At 45.1% G+C, this 20,000-nt stretch overlaps 3 protein-coding genes across 3 annotated transcripts; all 3 read right to left on the bottom strand.

Annotated features, from left to right (window-relative positions):
• Window positions 1-13,629: 13,629 nt before the first annotated feature.
• Window positions 13,630-14,811, bottom strand: cob (apocytochrome b). Its single transcript has one exon. It carries the CDS (start codon window positions 14,809-14,811, stop codon window positions 13,630-13,632), a length of 1,182 nt encoding a protein of 393 aa, YP_004222814.1.
• Window positions 14,812-15,705: 894 nt separating this feature from the next.
• rps14 (ribosomal protein S14) lies at window positions 15,706-16,008 on the bottom strand. The gene has a single exon. It carries the CDS (start codon window positions 16,006-16,008, stop codon window positions 15,706-15,708), a length of 303 nt encoding a protein of 100 aa, YP_004222815.1.
• Window positions 16,009-16,011: 3 nt separating this feature from the next.
• On the bottom strand, window positions 16,012-16,569 carry rpl5 (ribosomal protein L5). The gene has a single exon. It carries the CDS (start codon window positions 16,567-16,569, stop codon window positions 16,012-16,014), a length of 558 nt encoding a protein of 185 aa, YP_004222816.1.
• Window positions 16,570-20,000: the final 3,431 nt, after the last annotated feature.

A 20,000-nucleotide genomic window follows, 5' to 3' on the forward strand; every position in this document is an offset into this window, starting at 1 on the left:
TCCTAGGTAAGCAGCATCTTTGAAGCGGCATCTCACTCAATATACGCAATTCTCAGATCTGTCTTTTCCGGCCGATTCCATGCCACTCTACTTTGGACCCTCTTGCAGGAGCTCGGACTGAGTCTAGTTTAGGTCCATCCGAGGGTTTGGACGTCACTTCTTCACTTTTCTGCTTTTTGGATGGGTGCTCTCCCCCGAGTGAAGGCATAAGCCGTAGACAGTCACTAGTTTGATCGCTATGCCATTCTCGGCAACGATGTGGTGATAGCTGATCGACGAGTTGCTTCGGTCTACCTTGTTGAATCATCTACATTGATTGAGGACTCGATGTCAGAATGCATTCTTCGATACCCTGTTGTAGAAGTTTTCATCTAGTTCCTGTAGCTAGTCGTAGATGCATATTATAGCTGCTATCGGATCAGAGGTTCGGGGGATTTTTCACTTGATTATTAGAAAATATATATTCATTTCATTCCTGTTGGATCTCTTGCTTTCAAGTTCTTTTAGTTTCTATGTAACTCAATCAGGACGTAGATGTAGATACGGATAGGGGTCAACCGGGTAACCAATCCCGGTGGCTGGATGACTCCTTCACCCTTAGATCGCAAGACTAAGGCAAACGAGGCGGAACCTCGGTGGCGTGATAGGCTGGTTCTCACCAGGGTCAGTCCTATCACAAAATTGGAGTTTCTAACCTCACTCTGCTTGGTAAGGCAGAGCCCTATGTTAGTCACATAGGCACCCCCCGGTTTATTAGTGAAACTCATCAAGGTGAGGGTGGGCTAGCTTATAGCTATTCTATCACTCAGGGATCCAGAATGGAGCAACTGGGGGTGACGCGGAAGCCACCCGGGTGGGGCTGGTAAGATATGATATCAAGCGGTCTAGAATAGAATCGAAAGCTCAAAAGGGAAGTGAAGGATCAGTTCCTCCCATGCAATGTGGCATGGCTCGCTCGTGACTCATTGAGGAAGGGGCACGGTTCGAGATTATGTGAAGGACCCTAATGCTTAACATAAATAAGAGGACAAAGTCTTCCATTGAATGGCTGGTTTACAAACCTGGGCTCAGACGTAAGTCAGGAGAGGATTTAGCCTCTTGGTGGACTACAAGTTGAAGAGTTCATAATGTCGGGAAAAAACGGATCTGCCATTCCTACTCCCCAGTTATGTCATCCCTTACCTATGATTCCATCCTAGTTTTCGCCGCCCATGGTTCCGAGAGACCAAATTTCTACATAATGAGCACCTCACCCCTTTCTTTCCTTGTAGTTGGAGTTGGGCAAGATTTCACTTGTAAATGGATTGGCTTTAGATGCGGCTCATAACCACTGCTTGTGAACAGCTTGACTCCTGCTTTCCCGGCTACAGTACAGATTGTGCCAAAGACAGCTCGCTCCTGCTCAAAAATCACACAATAAGCCAAGGCAAGGCGGCCAGTTCTAATCTAATCTAGCTATTTCAAAACAAATTCTCATCTCAGGAAGACAGATCGAACTATTACAGATAGAACAGATAGATTGGTGTAGGCTCTAAGCCAAGCCGCCTATCTCGTGTGCTATAAAATACACAACGTACTTTCCCGAGCCTTTCTCAAGCTATTATGTCTAGTCCCAGGTACAAAGAGGTGTATATATAGCGTTCTCCTTCCTGCCTCGACCCTTTCGGCTAAGAGGAAATCCGGAGCGACAAAAGCGATTCCGGTCTCCCCACCATTCATTTGAAAGGTATAAGGCACGCCATTCGGTCCTTTCTAAAGTAGTAGTAGTGGTGGCTATCTCCGAAGTCTGGGATCTATTCCAACTTTACTTAATGTAAATAGTTGATAAGATTCGTGAACCCTGTTGAGTCCACGGGAAGATCTTCTTGTTCGGATTGCTAGCTTAGCTGCCCTTTTGGATACTACAATTTTCTTTTCATTTTACAGTTTACATCCAGGCCAAGTCCTTTTCTGCCTGTGGGAAACCAAGCAATGGATTCTCCCTGTGTCAATGTTATGGGTCCAATTCTAACTCTTTCATTGCTCTCTCCAGAAGCTTCACTTGCGACCTTATGCTTTCTATCCTAAATAGAGAAAGAGGGAAATAGGTCGTCAAATCAAAAGACGAGGCTGAGCGTTAGCGATGGGTTGGGTAACGAAGGGTGAGTGTAACGATGGTGCGAAGCAGAGAAGGAAAGTCAAGGGCTTTGTGGGCTAAGGGATCTCGATATGCCCCTTTAGATAAGAGTCAGTAGGCCTAGAAGGCTCCTATGCCAAAATAAAATGCTCTACATGACTAAAGTAAAGGCGAACGGCATTAGTACAGCTGTTAAGAAGACTCTCCGATGTTGACTTTGTAAATTCATAGGCCTTTGTAACCGGTAGGTTACTTTTTACATATCATTTCTAATGGAACTACCGTCTATTGTATAGGGCTACTATATTCATTTGTACTCGTCTACTAATGCCGGTCGGATTAGCTACATCGGATTGACTACTACCCTAGGATGATAGGACCAGTTGGAACGGCTTCTTCTCTTTCTACCTACACATCTCAGAGCTCATACACCTGCGCATCTCACTAGCGTCCTCTCTGCCCCGTAAGCATTTAGGGTCTGACTCTCTCTTCTCGGTCAGTATATTCCCCTAATCTCTCTATCATTGGCATTGGCATTGGAATAGCCAACAATAATAGGTAATGAACTCCTTGGGATCGAAAGAGAACTTTTGCTTTGGTCTCGAGGAATTGTTGAGCGAGGCTTACTTTAGAGGTGTAAGCACCGCGAGTCTCAATCCAGTCAAATTCCTGTTGGCTCATAACTGAGCGAAAGGCATAATAGATTCTTGCTCTTCTTAGCCTTGCAAATGAGGCGGTTGATAGACCCTTCCTGTCCTAGTGGTATGGTTAACATAAACTTCTGACTCTGAGGCTAGCTCTAGGACAAGCGGAGGTTCTTCTTTCTCCTCTGGGGTTAAGTCCAATACTAATGTGTATCTTTCTGCTTTATTCACTTCCTGAACAGTTTCTGTGCCCATTATGGATTGAATACCTGTATATCTTGGTAAGATTAGGGTCAACGGTTTGTGCCTGTCTATTCCATCCATCCCTTCGTGGAGTTAGGGCGTGTGATGTGTCCTTTCCGATGCCCTCGGCCGCATTTCGGAATCAAAGAGTCATGGTGCTTTAGTTGTGGGTTAGCAGGGATAAGTTGGACTGCGCTAGTAGTTAGGGTGGTAAGATGAGCACCGCGATCGAAGGGCTCACTCTATGGAAGTCCTCTCCCACTTGAAAGCTAAATAAGGACACAAAGAATTGTATTCCATTCTTAGCAGAGGTTCCTTCCATCTAATCCCTCGAAGTACTTCGCTCACCTTCGAAGAGTGAAATGATCATTCAATTCAAAGCAGACTAACTAAAGGCATAGGGCAAAGGAGCTTAGAAGGGTGAGGGTGGCGGAGGGAATAAGGTATGAAATCACTTAGATAGAAGCATGTTGGATGACGGCCCCTATCGCTAATCAGAGACTGAATGGCAACAATTATGGATTCATCAATTTGGAGAAATAAGGTAATAGAAGGCTAGCTATATGCTTAACACAGCTAGTTCGAGAGCCATCGAAGTATCTAACTGCGCATTATAGCTAATCTGTCTGAGCCATCTCTTTTGAAGGTATGACACCTGCTAGGTTGACCGCGCCTCGAGGGAGACTATGGGAAGGTCGGATAGATCGAGTCTTTTGATACTCTTATTCTTAGGATTGGGCCCCTCAGTAATGAAAGCTATTGAAGAATGCCTCCCACCCGAAAGAGAAGAAGACATCGAGAAAATCAAACAGGGTGGCTCTCAAACTGAAACACATGTGGTAGGGTCTCTCTTTGTGAGCATACCAACCCGAGTTGGATCAATGAGGATGGTGTGATCTGACCTCTCAATCGTGGGTTTCCCCGTTCGAGGACTCCCTCGCCTTTGTCTTTCCTTTCGGCAGAGAAGAAGACGGAAAAACATAAGGGGATCTTTTTTTTTAAACTCCAAGGAGGATGGGCATGACAGAGTTTGGCAAGAATCATCCCTTCCTTTTTCAAAGACGACGAGCCGCCCACCTTCATTACCTAATATGAAGAATTCTCACCCATGCTACGAGTCTGCGGTCAAGCGCAATCTGAGATCCCTCGTCGATAGACATGAACCAGGCGAGTCCGAATCCCTTTCTGTTTTGTTTTGTCAGCTGATCTTACGAGCTTTCATAGAAAGCCTATATCTTATAGCGCGTACAAGAAGAAGTGGTGGACAATCTTCTCTGCGCTCTTTGACCTACCATAGATCCTTAGTGGTGGACCGATCGACCTCAAGCCCTATCGTCAAAGACAGACTCTTTTAGTGCAATGAGATAGGTACTTTCAAAAAGTCAGTGGTAGGTTGTTCTCGTCAAGCAGTAAGGCGACAATCCAATCCTGAGCTTCGTCAATAGGCGTCCAATCCTGGGAAAAAAGTAGGGTAGAATCGCCGAGTCGTCTAGCCTAGTCAAAAGCAAGAGCCCCTGCCTCAACTCCACAATCACAATCATTTGTAAAGTAAAAAAGGGTGGTTTGCTCGTGCAATCTACGATAAATTCGTTCATTCACATGTTTTATTTTATCTGTTTGACTCAGAAGGAGGAGAAGACGAAGCCGAAGATACAGAAAGAATCGTCTCCAGCGCACCGATGGGAGACGGGGCCCCCGCAAGGAAAAGTGCTGCTCTCATAACCGACTGTTTTTAATATTTTTATGGATGTGATATATCTGATGTTCAATTCTGTCATAGGGGCTGCTGCACACTGATATAAATCAAATTGAATTACGTCATCCGAGTGAAAATCAGACGATTCCACAGTTTGACCTGTCTATTAATGTCACGTCCCGCCTGTGCAGACTGACCTTTCTTTCATGACACTCTCGGCCATAAGCTGTATTATGTGTTTTCGCTAGGACCGACTTCTTTCGGGGCTACTCTCCTCCCGCTAGAAATGGAATAATACATCGAGAGTCTAATCCCGTGGCCCCCCCCGGCCAAATCAGTTCATTTCGCTCTCAGCGACCGCTCTTCGTTTAGGACGGACCGCTCTTCCTCTTCGGGTCCTCCTTTACTTATCTTTCTCCGGTCGTCCCCTCCGATCATGATCTAATTACTCCCTGTGATATAGCTTATGTTCAATAGGATCGAGACTACTCTAACAAACAATTGAAAATGAGAGGCAAGCAGGAATTGAACCCACTAATGGGCCAGCGCTTGGCGTTTACTCTAGCCCGTCTTTATAGGATAGATAGACCTATTTATTCAGTTGTCTTTCCCCTTACCTTATAAGTAGATCGGTGGAGGCCCGACCCTTGGTCCGACCTTGATGCCATAGTTTGGAGGGGGGCTGAGCAGTGGGTTGGAAAGAAAGAGTTGTAGAAAGAGAGGAATCGAGATAAAGTGCACTTTCCCTTGATGTCAGTCTATTCCAACAAAGCACACAATAAGTGAGATGAGCCTGCCAGCTCCGCCTTGGCCCTATGCCTTTTGGCCAGCTCGTCTGGACTTGGCTTTGACCGGTCTGCCCCCCTCTTGCAAGGATTCGACGCCTCCACTTGATGCTTTACGCCCACGCTTCGTTCAGGCAGCGCTACTCGGATATGTCTTGCCAATCGCCAAAGCAGTGCTACTTCCAGGATTTTTTTCGGCCAAGCTCGGGAACCTTCCCTTTAGTGAAAGGCTCTATCCCGGGACGAAGAGAAAGAGGGGGGGAAGGCCAAGTACGAGATCACAGGGATCGGGCTGGAGCTTGACAAGAGCGATACAGGAAACCATACAATCGAAGGCTAGCAAGAAGAAGCAAAAAGATAGTCAAAGCTCAAGGGATTCATCACGAAGGCAAGTGCTCCAGCGGAAGCTATCAATTCAAAGGGAAGACCGGGTAGTGGTAGTTAACCGGGGGAGGGAGCAGCTCATCCGTCAGGATGGGATCCCTCTACTTCACGTTTTTGGCTTATCTTTTTCTTGCTCAGACGCTTCCCATTGTCCGTCTGGTTGATGAAATAGGGGTTCCCGGTGAAGAAGAGGAGAAAGAAGACCTCAATCGTAAAGTAAGATCATATATCCTTTCCACCCTGTAACGAACTATGATGGAACTGCCCGGCTAGCCATCTCATATGCTTAACACATGATGTTCGATTGCTTTCATAGAGCACATGACTATCTTCCAATCTAGTCTCGGTGGATGCTTTGCTACACACCCCTTTACTGGGACTGTCTTTGGCAAAGCCCGGTGATTGTATAATGGATACAGCTCATTGAGAAGAAGGCTTTCCCTCTTTCCTGTCCGGCCAAGTTTTAACTTCGATCGCTGGAAACTCATGCTTTCAGGCTTGCGTGCTTGTTCGAAACTCTTGATCTTCTCTCTAATCCCCATGCCATGATAGGAAAAATGGACCTAAATAGTAAGAAAACCCTGGAACAACGGAAAGGCTTCTCCCAAGGGATATGGTCCCATAGCGTCTATCAGAGTCTGTTGATTGCCTTTTTATCTTTCTCCTCCTTCCCCTTCCATTCTATATCAGCTAGCTGGAAAAAGGGCTGTCCCGATGTGACTTGTCATCCTTGATGGCGGTCTTCTAACTCTTATGGCTACTCCATGCGGCTAGCGCCTTCCCATCCGAGTGACATAAGCCTTCCCCTGCAGTTTTCTTCCGCTTGAAAAAAAAAGCATTTCTTATCCATCGCTCGTAGGGGTACTACTTCTCTCCTACTATCAAACCATATCGAAAAAGGAAGTCTTTCTAGCACTGATATGGCTCATGCTCCATAGCCTACTGAATTAACCATGCTCTCGTTCGTGCCCCATGTCTTCCATAAGTAAGTAAATGGCTCATAAGACAAGCAAGAATTCAAGCATCATTTCCAGGCACGTGTCAAATAATAAGGGACGGTCGGGATCGGTCTTTGTGCCTATGGGAATAAAGAACCTGGCCTTCGGGCAATTCATGTCTTTCTTTGATTTAGTACTACTTTAGTTTTGAAAAGGAAGATATTTTCTTTCCCTGCAGTGCTATAGTGCGCTTGGACTCTATCTCCGCTCCGCTGTCTGGCTTTCATGAAGAAAGATTGAAAGCGTCCTTATGTCAAAGATGTTCGTGTACTTTAGAAATAGGACTGCTCTTTCTAGGACTGTTAGCCCTGGTCTCTAGCCACCTAGAACTACCAGAGACTCGATCCACCTCAGGAACATTCAAAAGACTAAACTGGAACTCACTTATTGTCTCATGCCACCTCGGAAGATAAGACATATTCTCAGACAGAAAAGAAAGGACTTACCACTTGGCCACAAAAAGAAGCCGGAGTCTGAGCTAGTAGCTAGCCCCAGGTATAGAACTGGAGTTCTCTATCAGGGAATTCCAGGAGTGAAATAGCAGGATTTTTTTTTTCATTGGATAGTGGTGCTACATGGAGTTAGGAAAAAGAGGATCTCATGTGGAAGAAGGGCTAGACTGAAAGAAGATCTAAATAAGACAGGATTGTGACCTAATAAGCTAAAAATTCCGGACTCTACTCTAAGAAGTAAGCAAGCGCTACGCCCCTTGAAAGCGAAAGCGAGGAAAGGCTAATTGCGAAGAATCCTGTTATCGAATTAGCTCTTGCTGCGCCTTGTTCTCGAATAAGCTCTTTGAAACAGGAAAATAGCGTATCGTATAGGATATAGGAATGGAAAGGTATCGATTGCGGGCGGCTTTGAACCGGAGAGTTCTAAGGATCGTTGCGTAGGCCTCTTATCTTTGCGGGTGGATGCCCATGGAAAGCTGTTAAAGCAACTGACACCGGTTAATCAATAGTAGTGAGATCCACATCCCTGTCCCCTTCTTGAACAACCTATTCTGTGCGTGGAAGAAAAAGTTGTTTTGCTATAGCACCAAGTTTTATCCTGCAATGATCACCATTTACGCCGCACATAATCGTCTTCTAACTGTTAGGAATCTTTCTTCCCATCGGGGAGATCGATCAATTTCAATTTATCATGCCAGCCCATGAGGGATAAAATCATTCTTAGTTTTGCCGCTAGTGAAGAACAACATTTCTCGAAATAGAGGCGACCGAAGGGAGGGAAAAGGTCTTCATTGATTTCGCCCATAGGTGGGATCTCAATTCCTCCTTTTTGACATGCCACTTCCAGGGAAATGCTATTTGCTAGTTTTCCCAGAGGAAACGATCGGCCCATCGATACCGTATGGAAACAGGAACAAGAGAAGAACGAAGCCCTACATCGCTGTCTTCCGGGGTATTGAGAATGTGGTATTGCTTCGCGCGGTCTCAGTCTCAGTAGGTTGCTAGCTTCCTTGCTCCGATATGAGTTGATAAGTATCCGGGGAAGTCCCCTATAAGGCTAGTCCCGTTCCACTCTTCTCTCAATGTCAGTGCTTGGGGATCGGGTACAGCGAGATCACTTTTCAGCTTGTTAGTCTGCTATGCATGAAAGCAAGGAGGAGTTTTTCTTGAATTCCTCGGCGGTATGTGATCAATTTGTATACAAGGTCTCACATGTAGAGATGCCCTACCCATAGAGGAAGGAGTTGGTAGCAGACAAGTCATTCAGCAATGAAACTTCCATGGCGTAAATAAATGGATCTTTCACGAATCTGTCTAGAGAGATCTATATTGCATAGATAGATAAGGTGCCTATCTCTACACGTCCACAATGAGATCAATCAGAAAAGCAAAGAAGGAGCTTTCTTGGAAAGCCTTGGTATGGTCCACTCGATGAGTATCCCTGGAATTTACCTTCCAAATTGTAAAGAGAAGGTCTTACTCCCTACCGTTGAATGCGTGTGGTCAACTGTGTAATCGAGGAAGCCAACATTGACTGACTTTCATGGTTAAGATTCGAAAGAAGAAAGAGTTTGGGATGAAAGTCCGAGCTTTGCTATCAATATTTCGTAGTTATACCGTTGATACTCTTCTTTGAATAACTGACCGACGGCGGAATGGTAAGCTTCCTCGTTCGCTTTCGCGGGTCAAAGAAGAGAAATATGTAACATAACGGAAATGAAAGCTAAAATAGCAACATGAGATAGGAGAGAGTTGACCCAGGCAACGCCAATCTCGATTCAACTACATACAGTTGGTGTAAGGGGAGAACAGCTGTTGAGGAGTCAAATCTTTCTAAGGAATCTCCTTTTCACACAGACACCATTATGAACAATTCGTTCACTTTGCTTTGGCTTGATGGAAGTCACAGTATTCCTCAAGCTTTGTTCCTATGGCTTTCGATTCTGGATTCGGAACAGGTTTGAGAAGTCCTTTGCTAGATGCTATCTTGTATACCACGCCCAGTGGGGAAGATATATTGCTGCGTAATGACCGTACCCTAAAGACTATGTACATCTTAACTGAACAAGTACTAACACTAAGAGAGTCACCTGTGCTCAGACAAAGGGCACAATACTGTTGTGTGTCGAACTCTCAGAAGAGTGGTCCAGGATATTCTAGATAATGGATCAAGAATTCCACCATCACCTAAGTCAAGTGTTACTGCGAATCCACTGACTAAGCACGAGGCTACCATCAACTACCTCGAGGATGATGATGATATGGACTATACCTACCTAATCAATCCTGAAGAAAAGGAAGCTGAAAGGGTAGAGGATCTACTGGGACAGCCCTCGGGCAAATTGAACAACTATAAGGTGTTCTACACTGCACCACCTCATGCGAGCATACCATTGGAATCCATCATTCCAACGGGATGGGGTCCAGGTTTTGAAGAACAAGACCGTCAGAAGGAAGATATGGACATAGACATGGACTGGGATGAGTTTACTGACGCCATGACCATAGACTGGGATTTCTTCATAGACAAAATGGACTTAGATGACTTACCAGCACCTAGTGACAATGATTGTATGGTGCTTGACCTCAACGACTTTCTTGAGGAATACTGCATCAATGCCATCACTAGGAGTGGAAGGCAGTACCAAGGACCTGTCCCTGACAGTCCTCTTCCTCCACCAATCGAGAAAAGAAAGCTTGATCCAACGCCAGAAGAGGATCTTATCCTCAAACAACTAAAAAAGACTCAAGCTAATATCTCGATCTGGAGTCTTATACAGTCCTCATACCACCATCGCCAAGCCTTGAGTCAAGCACACAATCAGTGCCAAGTACCTAGTGATACTTCGCCAGAAACATTGGTGGCAACATTGATGAATGCTACCAAGACAGCCGCCATTACCTTCAACAAAGACCTACCTGAAGGTGGAAGTGATCACAACAAGGCACTGTACATTACAGTAATGGCTTGTGGAAAGCCCTACAAAGTAAGCCCAAAGGTACTCATAGACAATGGCTCAGCTTTGAATGTCTGTCCATTAAAGGTTGCAAGCTGTCTGAGGCTTGAGGCATCAGATTTCACTCCTTCAGACCTGATTGTTAGGGCATATGAGAATACCAAAAGAGAGGTATTAGGTGTAGCCACCTTGGATGTGAGCATTGGACCGCATGATCGGGAGAGCATGAAAATCCCTTTCCAAGTAATATGAGTTCCTCCACTTTACAGTACTCAATCTCATCGAGCCTGCATGTTTGAATCTGTTACTTGGCAGACTGTGGTTGCACCAAACCAAAGCGGTGCCATCCTCTGTGCACCAGAAACTGAAATTCCCCCTCGGAACTTCGGTGGTAACCATCCAAGGGATTTGCATGGAAAACATGGCAAGGTTAATAATGCACCAGTACTAGAAATCCAACCCGAGGCTTCTTTTTTTTACCGCTTTATCCGGGTTGGATTTCGACACAGTTCAGGTTTTTTACCATGTGGAGAGTAAGGAGCTCATTGGTCTTTACTTTGACCCATATGCAAATCACGCAGTGGCTAACATCATGAGGAAGATGGATTACTTCCCATGCTTGGGGTTAGGGAAGAATCAGCAAGGCATAACTGAAATACCAGAATACCCAACCTCCATACCTCTATACGGGCAAGGTGAAAGCCATCGCAAGATGGATGCTTGCGCTTTTCTCGCTTGTTGAGTCTCGGACGCTATTCTGTCCCAGGTACCTCTACCTACCGTTTGAGATCGTTTTGGTATTCCAATCCGTCTGTCTTATTTGTAGGACCCTCGCTCCAACCTTAAACTTCAAAAATCTTCCTCTTTGTTTTAGGTTTAAGTGCTTTATCGAACGAAGCCATGAAAAGACCTACGTATCTCGATGGAATTGGCCAATCACCAAGGTCTTTCTCAATGGAGCTCTACTCATGAAACAGGGGTGGCGAAACCCAGGCTTTCAGTCCCTCTCAATGGGTAAATCGGGGTAGACCAGCACTGTGAAAAGCTACTCCCAGCCATGTTCCCGCTCGGTTTCAAGTCTATTACGTAGCGACTGCCCCAGGTCCTCCGCCCAACTCACGACAGTTGGTACATTTGTGAAAGATGCAGTTCCCTTACCTATTCGTTTGAGATATTTTAGCTTTAGCTAGAATCAACCCCCGATATAGAGGGCACCCACCTTCCATTCCTCATTTTCTTTGTTGTTTCACATGTTCTCACTCTTTGAAAAACAAACCTCTGGAGTGCCTGAAGTACGAGAAGTCCCTTCCAACGACAGTTATACTATAAGTACATCCACCTGCACCATTCGACTTCCTGCCCGGCGTACACTTTACTTTGGGTTAGAAAGCAGGGCGAGCGACATAGAATGTATTCCATCGGTCCTTGGCTTCCACCTACAGCGAATTCTAATATCTTTCCCTTGCGGTACTCTAGGGCCGGTCGTCAAAATCCTTGTTATTTTGTTATGGGAAAGCGAAAGCCAGCACCTAAGAAGAGAGAACCTTCCTGTCCTATAGTGCGGAGATAGAGGGAGCACCTTAGGGCGGATCAGAAAGAAGGAACTGAACCAATTACTTTCTTTACTTTAAAGGCTGGCATCCCGGACTAAGGATCAACTAGGAAGACTAGGCAGAAAAAGATCTTCTTACCCGCAGTAGCGACAATCAGGAACACGACTTCTAGAATTAGAATATGATTTTCGCCATTTTACTTACAATAGGGGCATTGACTTCAGTCTCAACTAGACCTAGACCCGCTCGAACAGGATTGCTTTAATGGAAAGAACAAAACGGAAAGGACAACCAAACGAAACCGCTAACAGCAGAGGGCAGTATCCATATCCATATATAGTAGAGCTCGCTTACCAGATTATGCTAGCAACTTCACACCGACAGAGAGCAAAGATAAGGCGGAATGGAGACCATAGGTCTCCGCGCCGGCTCAAAAAGAAAGGTTCTTACTCCCTCCGAGAAGACTTACCAAAAAGAGCCAAAGCGTTCAGGTCAGCAACTCGACCTTCGCCTACTTCGGAAGGATCCAATGAAAGTTGGCCCAATTGCTTGAACATAGAACCTTTGTATCCGAGAGTAGACCTGTCAACGACTAAACTAGTAGTGGAGTGCTCATCCTGGCTATTGAAAGAAAAAGAGAATATCTAATCTAAAAAGAGATCATAGTTCTGGACGGCTCGGATCACCCGCTGATAGGGAACGCTTTGCCTTGTACCCAAAGGGGCCATTTTGCTTAGATAACCCGCGTCAGTGTCTTCCCTAAGCGCACGCCCCTCCGGATAGAAAAGAAAGCCCCGAATCAGATGTCTTCTTTCCAAGACAACTTTAGGGGAATACCCGTCCACCACAAGTGCGGCCTCAATATGCCTTTCTATGGCCAGTTGACTCCGGACGAAGGAGTCGAGGATTCGCTCGTTATAAGCTATCCCCCACCAATTCGACCTCAATCGAAGAGCGAGCTCTGCTCGCCGGGTGTTCTCATCGAGAAGCGTAGGTTCCAGTTCGGGAATCACAGGCTGCTGATTCACGCTCGCTTCGGAAAAGGTTGAGGATTCACGTTCCTCTGCAGGATTGGCAGCAGGTTGACCTCCTGCGGGATCCTCCATTGAAAGGGGATACCCGCCCGAACTGACCTTCCTCTCCATCCGAATCGGCTAGCTCGTGCTATCAATATATCATCACTCCCATGCATACAATAGCTACGAGCTGCTGTAAGCGCTCTTGCGCGATGTATCACGAGCACACTACCGAGTCCCACGAGTACACTAAGGAGAGAGGAACTACGAGCAGAAATCAGTAGTCACTCTTCGAGTTTTCTAAAGATATAGCGTCTAAATAAAGAGATAGATAGTCTCTGAAGCGGCCGAGAATCTTATGTCAAAAGGACCAACGAGGATTGGGAGGAGAAGGGAACGCCCTATTAGTAAGCATATCGAGGCGCAGGTAGGAAGCACATCTGGCCATTTGAAATGCATTTTTCTTAAAGCAAGAAAGAAGACAGGATCTTCTACTTCTTTTTTATATTTATATATGCCAACTGCAACTGATTCCACTTGAGCAAGAGCAGCTTGCCCAAGAACAAGAGATATGCGAAATCAACCAAGACAGGCAAACGGATTGTATTGTTTCATGGAGAGGGGACTCACGTCCCTATGGATTCTGAAGGGTGTTTAGGTCATTTTTTCAGTTCTGTCACTCTCTTTTCCCTTTTCTAAGCTATATCAACATAGCCAACTCTAAAACGAATGCGCTTGTCAATTCATTCTTGGTGTAATACGTAAATGATTGGTGTCAGAATTTTTCACATCTCAGTCTCATCCGTAGTGTAAGAATTAGGAATTCCTCTTCCAACTCGTCCCGGAATGGGCGTTATGGCAAAGAACAAGAAGAAAACAAAAGGAGGAATTTGTCCAATAGTAACAAAGGGTGCCTCCACAGGTTGACATCCGATCCAACCTAGTAGTAAGCGATCCGCCAAAAGCAACCAAAATATTCCTTGGTGAATAGGGCGAAAACTTGAACTACGCACGTACATACTTTTAAAAAAAGGTAAAGCCAACAGACATATAAAAACTGGTGCTATTGCGGCTACACCTCCCGATTTGTCAGGTATACTACGAAGAATGGCATGGATCGGTAGGAAATACCATTCCGGCACAATATGAGGCGGGGTGGGCATCGGATTAGCAGGTATATAATTGTCGGGATGGCCCAAAACATTAGGAGCATAAAAAATCCAAATGGAAAAAAAGATAGCAAAAGCTACCCAACCTACTAGATCCTTTACATAAAAATAAGGGTAAAAAGAAATTTGATCCATCTCTGAATGTACACCCAATGGATTATTTGATCCATATTGATGCAATGCGGCCAGATGAAGAAGACTGGCGCCTACTAAAAGAAAGGGGAGTAAATGATGAAGACTAAAAAAACGATTTAAGGTGGCATTGTCCACGGAGAAACCACCCCAAAGCCAAGTCACTATGGTATCTCCTACTACAGGTATGGCGCTAGCTAAGCTTGTAATTACTGTAGCTCCCCAAAAGCTCATCTGACCCCAAGGTAGTACGTATCCTGTAAAAGCTGTCACAATCATTAATAGGAAGATTACAACCCCGAGACACCGAACAAATTCCCTAGGACTGCTATAACTCGCATGATATAGACCACGAAAAATATGAAGGTGAACCACAATGAGAAACATACTTGCCCCATTAGCATGCATATAACGGAGCAACCAGCCCCCTTCAACATCTCTCATAACGTGTTCTACGCTGTTGAAAGCTAGATCCACATGAGGTGTGTAATGCATAGCTAAAAAAACGCCAGTCACTATCTGAATGACTAAACAAATACCAGCTAACGAACCGAAGCCCCACCAATAACTAAGATTGCTCGGGGTTGGATAATCTATCAAATGTTGATTAAGTGTGGAGGATATAGGTTCTTTAAGAAGAGAGAATCGTTGGTTCCTTATAGTCATTTTTGGATCTTTCCTATCGTGACAACTCTGGTTCCCCCACCTTTTTTTCGTTCTGGGGCCCTACTTAAAAAAAGAATCCATTCTTGTAAGTAAGCCCCCCTTTTGCCTTGAAAGAATTTGGTTTCGCTGCGCCCTGAATCAATCAAAAAGCTTCTTTTTTTTTAATTCATCCCATTTTCTTTGGGCGAGAGGGAGGCTGTGAGTCACCTGGGCTACGGATTTGTCGGTTGGTTGATTCTCGAAATCACCTCTTGAGAAAAAAAGGCCCTCGGGTCCCGACCCAAAAATGAATAGGAAGCGGGGCGGGCGAGGGTCTTTCATGAAAGGGGGGAAAAGAGGGGTGGGGCCGCCTTGCGCAGCTTTAGAAAGGAGAGATTTTAAGAAAGTCACTCTCTCCAACCTGGGGCTATCTATCCTTAGAAGTTGGGCGAGATAAAGTCAATATGATATTGATTTGCGTTGGTTTTTCCAACGAAACTCAGCACTTTTTTTTCTCGGAAGGCTCAGTCCCACACTATTCCATGATGGGAACAACCTCCGCACTCCGGCGCTCCAATGAACAACAGTTCTCCGCCTTACTTTATTTAGAATAGTGGTCGATCCCTCGGGAGTTACATTCGTAACTTAATGTTATGTTCACGCGGTGATATTCTATCCAAGAGTACTACCCTGTACGTAGTCTATGTCTGGGGAGCATACTTGACAGGAGATAGACACAGGCGGTAGATAGGTCCCCCACTTCGATTCCAGCCCCGTTAGCATAGCATCTCCGATCCGAGATAAGGGATTACTCCGTTAGGTCTTTTCGGTCCGGAGCCGGCCGGTAATGGACCTACTTACCTTGCTTGTGGACCAGCTGCAGAGCTAACCCTTGTTCTATTGGTTTGGCGGTTGCTACCAAGACGATTTCTTTATGCCCATCAAAGGACCTCGAGATGCTAATCCACGAAAAACGATACGAGAAATTCGAAAGAACTCATATACGGAACGAGGGCGACCCGTGGAAATACATCGGTTTCTTACTCGTGCAAAGGAACTATTTCTTGGCAACTTGGACAACTTATAACGAAGTTTGTCCCGCATATCACTAGGAAGATCGGAATCTTTACAAAAGGCTTTATAAAGCTTTCGTCTCAATTCATATTTAGCCGCGAGCAATCTGCGTTTGTTATCTCGTATATTTCGCTTCTCCGACATCTCTTACTGAGTTTCTCCCTCATCTTTTTGCAAAAAGCCGCTCCACGGTGGTAAAGTCTCATCTTGTGTGTTGGCCGAAGTGACAATAGTCACATTGAACCCTCGAATATGTTCGAAGATCTCGAAATGATCTTCCAGTTCCGGGGAGAATTCGCAAAACTCCGTTTCCATCGAGAATTGAATGGAGTTTTCCCGTATTTCGACCGGAGAATCTAACAGAGACATTACTGTCGAGATTCTGACCGAAAAATGAGACATTCCATGCCCTCGGAGAGTGCTTTGTCGTGCTAGGTCACTGACATATCCTTTGTCTTTCTTTGACCCCAAGAATGGATTGGATCGAAACGACTTTCCTGTCGAACCCCTTTGTGTCTGTATGAATTTCTGACCGCGCGGAATCTCCATAGCCAATTTTCCATTTTTGATTATGAAATCATAGGGTGCCTTTGGTACTACTCTTATTTCACACGATCCAGGAACTTCCATAACGTTGGCGTGATTCAGTTTGAGCAACGGATCCTGACGTGATACATCTTCGTAATGAAAATGGAGTGGAAACATAGTGATGAGAAATCCAAATTCCCTCCAGACACTCCGAAAAGCCTGTAGCTGATGGAGTAGGACTAGTGTTTTGATTGTTTGTTGTGGTTGGTTGTTGACCAACAGAAGTCAAGAATGGGATGGGAAAAAAGGCGGCACAAAGGAAAGGTATGCAGAAATTCGGAATGAGCCCACCTACGCACTATTCAAAATGTTCTCACTATTGTATCTTGACCTTCGCTGCACACTTTGCCATATATTGATTTGTCCTATTATTGTCTGCGTGCTAGCGGATAGAGAACAACTTGAGGAAAAGTCAAAAGCATTTACCGCGCTCAGCAAGACGAATCTTCTTTCTATACATAATTTTGATAACCAGACGACTTCTCTGCCCTATCGGTCCTCTACCCGCTAAAACCCTCTCTATACCGGTCAACTATCTTCGTTCCTAACTAAACGACGCTTTCCCTCCTTCTTTTTCTCTTGGGCATCTCAATGTTCATGCAATGCATTCTTTTCGATCTTGTACTTGAACCTTCACTTTTTTACACTGAAGACCAAGCCAATCTCGACAAAGTGAAAAGTGGAATCGATTCGATCATGAAAGTCGGATAGCATTTATCGCCGCGTTGATCCGACCTACGTTAACAGCTTTCTTCTCTTATTTTATTGTTAGTTACAGGGGCAGACCACTCACTATAGTTACTTTCTCTTATATATATAATAATCTAAAAAAAGAGACACCAATGATAGATGTAACACTAAGCCAATCTGGAAAGTGGAGTAGAATCAATCAACTGGCATACCTTGAATCTAACCGACAATCCTTTCTTTCTATTCACTCCCAAGGTCGATGGGTCTCATAGCAAACCAGTCATTCATCCCGCTTCGGAGTAAGAATCTTGGATCTATCTGGGTTATGGCCTGTCAGGCCTCGTTTTACCCTGTCTCGAATGCGTCTCGGTTCCATCCCATCCACACCACGCCCTTGTTTCTCCCGCTAGAGCTTGCCTAGCTGTCCTCCGCCGACGGAAACCCGTTTAGGCTCGTTTGTTTAGCAGAACAAATAAGACTTGAAACCGAAATCCTTTCTTTCAATTACGTTGATGAGCTGGCTGCTGTGTATTAGTATTTTTTTACATTGTTAGTCGGTACGGAATAGTTGCTGCCAAAAAAAAGGACCTCCATCCTGTAGTTATATTGATATAGATTTACGACTTGAAATTGATTGATATTGAATGCTGTTCTTTTTGGTTTTCGCTCTCATCTAATAGATTCGCATGGGACGTAATATCAGAGCGCAACATCTGCTCTTTCGAAGTGGTATTTTTGCGAAAGGGCAATCCCAATGCCCCATAAAAGAGCTTAAGCTTTCGCTGTCGTTACAAACCAGTGGGCGAGATAAGAAACTGACTAGCCATATACACCAAACAAGCTAGCCACAGCAAGACCAACAGCTTTATGCGCAGAGGAAAACCAGTGAAAGCGGAGATATAGGCTATGAAACGAGGTAACGATTGAACAGGAATCTCCAACTCCATAATCATCGAGAAAGGCATTTCTTTTAGCAGCCTGTCAAAAGCCTTTCTAAAGCGGTCTCCCGAGAATACGTTCGATTGGGTGCCTTATATATACTTCAATATACTTCTGTCTTTTTTGGGGAGAACTGATGGAATCTACTCTCATCAGGGAAGTACTCAGGTTCAAATCCTGGGTGATCTCAATGGTGTGTATTGTAAGTCCCGGTATATAACTGATCGAGATGTTGAAGTAAACCCTAAGTTGCCCAACGCCTTGCGCGGGGCGTTGTCGGCCGGTTGCCTGTATCAACGTAAGATCCTCCCTACCCGACTGCCCGATAACATCCACGTACTTCTACGCAAAGCTGCACTTCCCGCGCGCGCTATTCCGTGGTTCAGTAAGAGAAGGCGATCCCTTCTCAATACCTTACCGGGATATTTCCCCTTGAAGTTGAAGAGGATTCATGCCTCGAATGCGCTCTTTTCATAGTAAAAGATATCCACGCACAGAGACTAGGCTACACATGAAAAGGAAAGGGCCACGAGAAGCGAGAAGCTACTCCAACTGGAAATGAATAGACTGGAACTGGATCGCTTGTTGTAGAAGGAATGTCACTGGCTAGAAAGGATAAGGAATAAACCGCCATCGAATACCTATAACCACTCCGCTTTCAAGCCCCCTTTTTTCACTGACAGGAACTGCATTCGATCGTATGGACGTCTTAACCCTACCTATTGGCGCGTATCGACCTACTAAAGGAATTACAGACAGAAGCAAGGCCTTCGAAATCTAAGGCAGAAGAAAGGGATAGAGATTCATCTGTAACGTATTACCTACTCTCCAACTACAACTCCAACCGCAGGGAATAGCGTAGGATAGAGAAAGACTTCCACTCTATATCCTCTAAAAAATGTAAACCCTGAGAATAGGGCTATCTATTAATAGCTACTTGCCAATTCATTTGAAATGGGCCTTGCCTGAGTGACTCATACCTCAGGCCGAGGAAGGAAAGGCATGAAGTTCTCCCCCTATCGCTATCGCTCTAAGTCTAAAGACCCTATCGGGCGAGCGTCTTCAATCCTCTCACTTCGCTCGAGCGACTACACGTACCTCGAGCATGGAGAGGTCTTGTCTTTCCTGGGGTTACCCCGGATGACACACCTCAATGTACCGTTAGACATCAGACTGATGGCCTATCTATCTAAACTAAAGGGCGCCAATGAGTAGTGGAGTACTGACTGTCGGCACGACCGGTATCGCCGCTGTCTTGTTTATCAATAGGACAGTTGTGGTACCTGAATGCTTGATGGAAAACTCGCCCAGAAATGGGTGGTGGGATCTCCTCCTTTCTATTTACGCTGGGAACTTCAATCAAAGCCTAAGCCGGTCACCGGGTAGAAAAAGAGATAGTTTGATCCCTATTGAATGAAGAAGAAAGAATCGATTCTAAGCACAACAACTGGACACTTGAATTGAAATAGCGTAATAAAAGAGATCAGCATCTTCTTGTCTGTCTCTGCTTTTCTTTTCTATAAGTAGAGGTAGGAAGTTACTTGATCAACCGGTAATCTTTCTCTTTCTTTCCTTCTCCAGCAGCACCTATCGGTACAGCAACTTCGTACCTATCCCTATCGGGGGAGGCTTGAGCTAGAGCAAAGTCTTCTGCTTTACGCCCTCCCTAAGCAGACCAAGCTTCCTTAGCGTACTGAGACTACCTATTCATAAGAAGGACAGTCTCAACCCTTGAGTACGAAAGTAGGCTCTTCCTTTATTAGATAACGCTATTATTCCCATCCCGGGAGAAACAGAAAGAAGTACGTTGACGACAACAGATTCTATAGCTGGGGATCTTGCTAACAATGAAACTCCTAACCTTAAATCATATAAAAGGGGCTTTCACTCCTTCTGGCCATTGAAAGCATTCCAATTGC

Source organism: Vigna radiata, mitochondrion (genome assembly GCF_000741045.1).
Source record: "Vigna radiata mitochondrion, complete genome".
Lineage (NCBI taxonomy): Eukaryota > Viridiplantae > Streptophyta > Magnoliopsida > Fabales > Fabaceae > Vigna > Vigna radiata.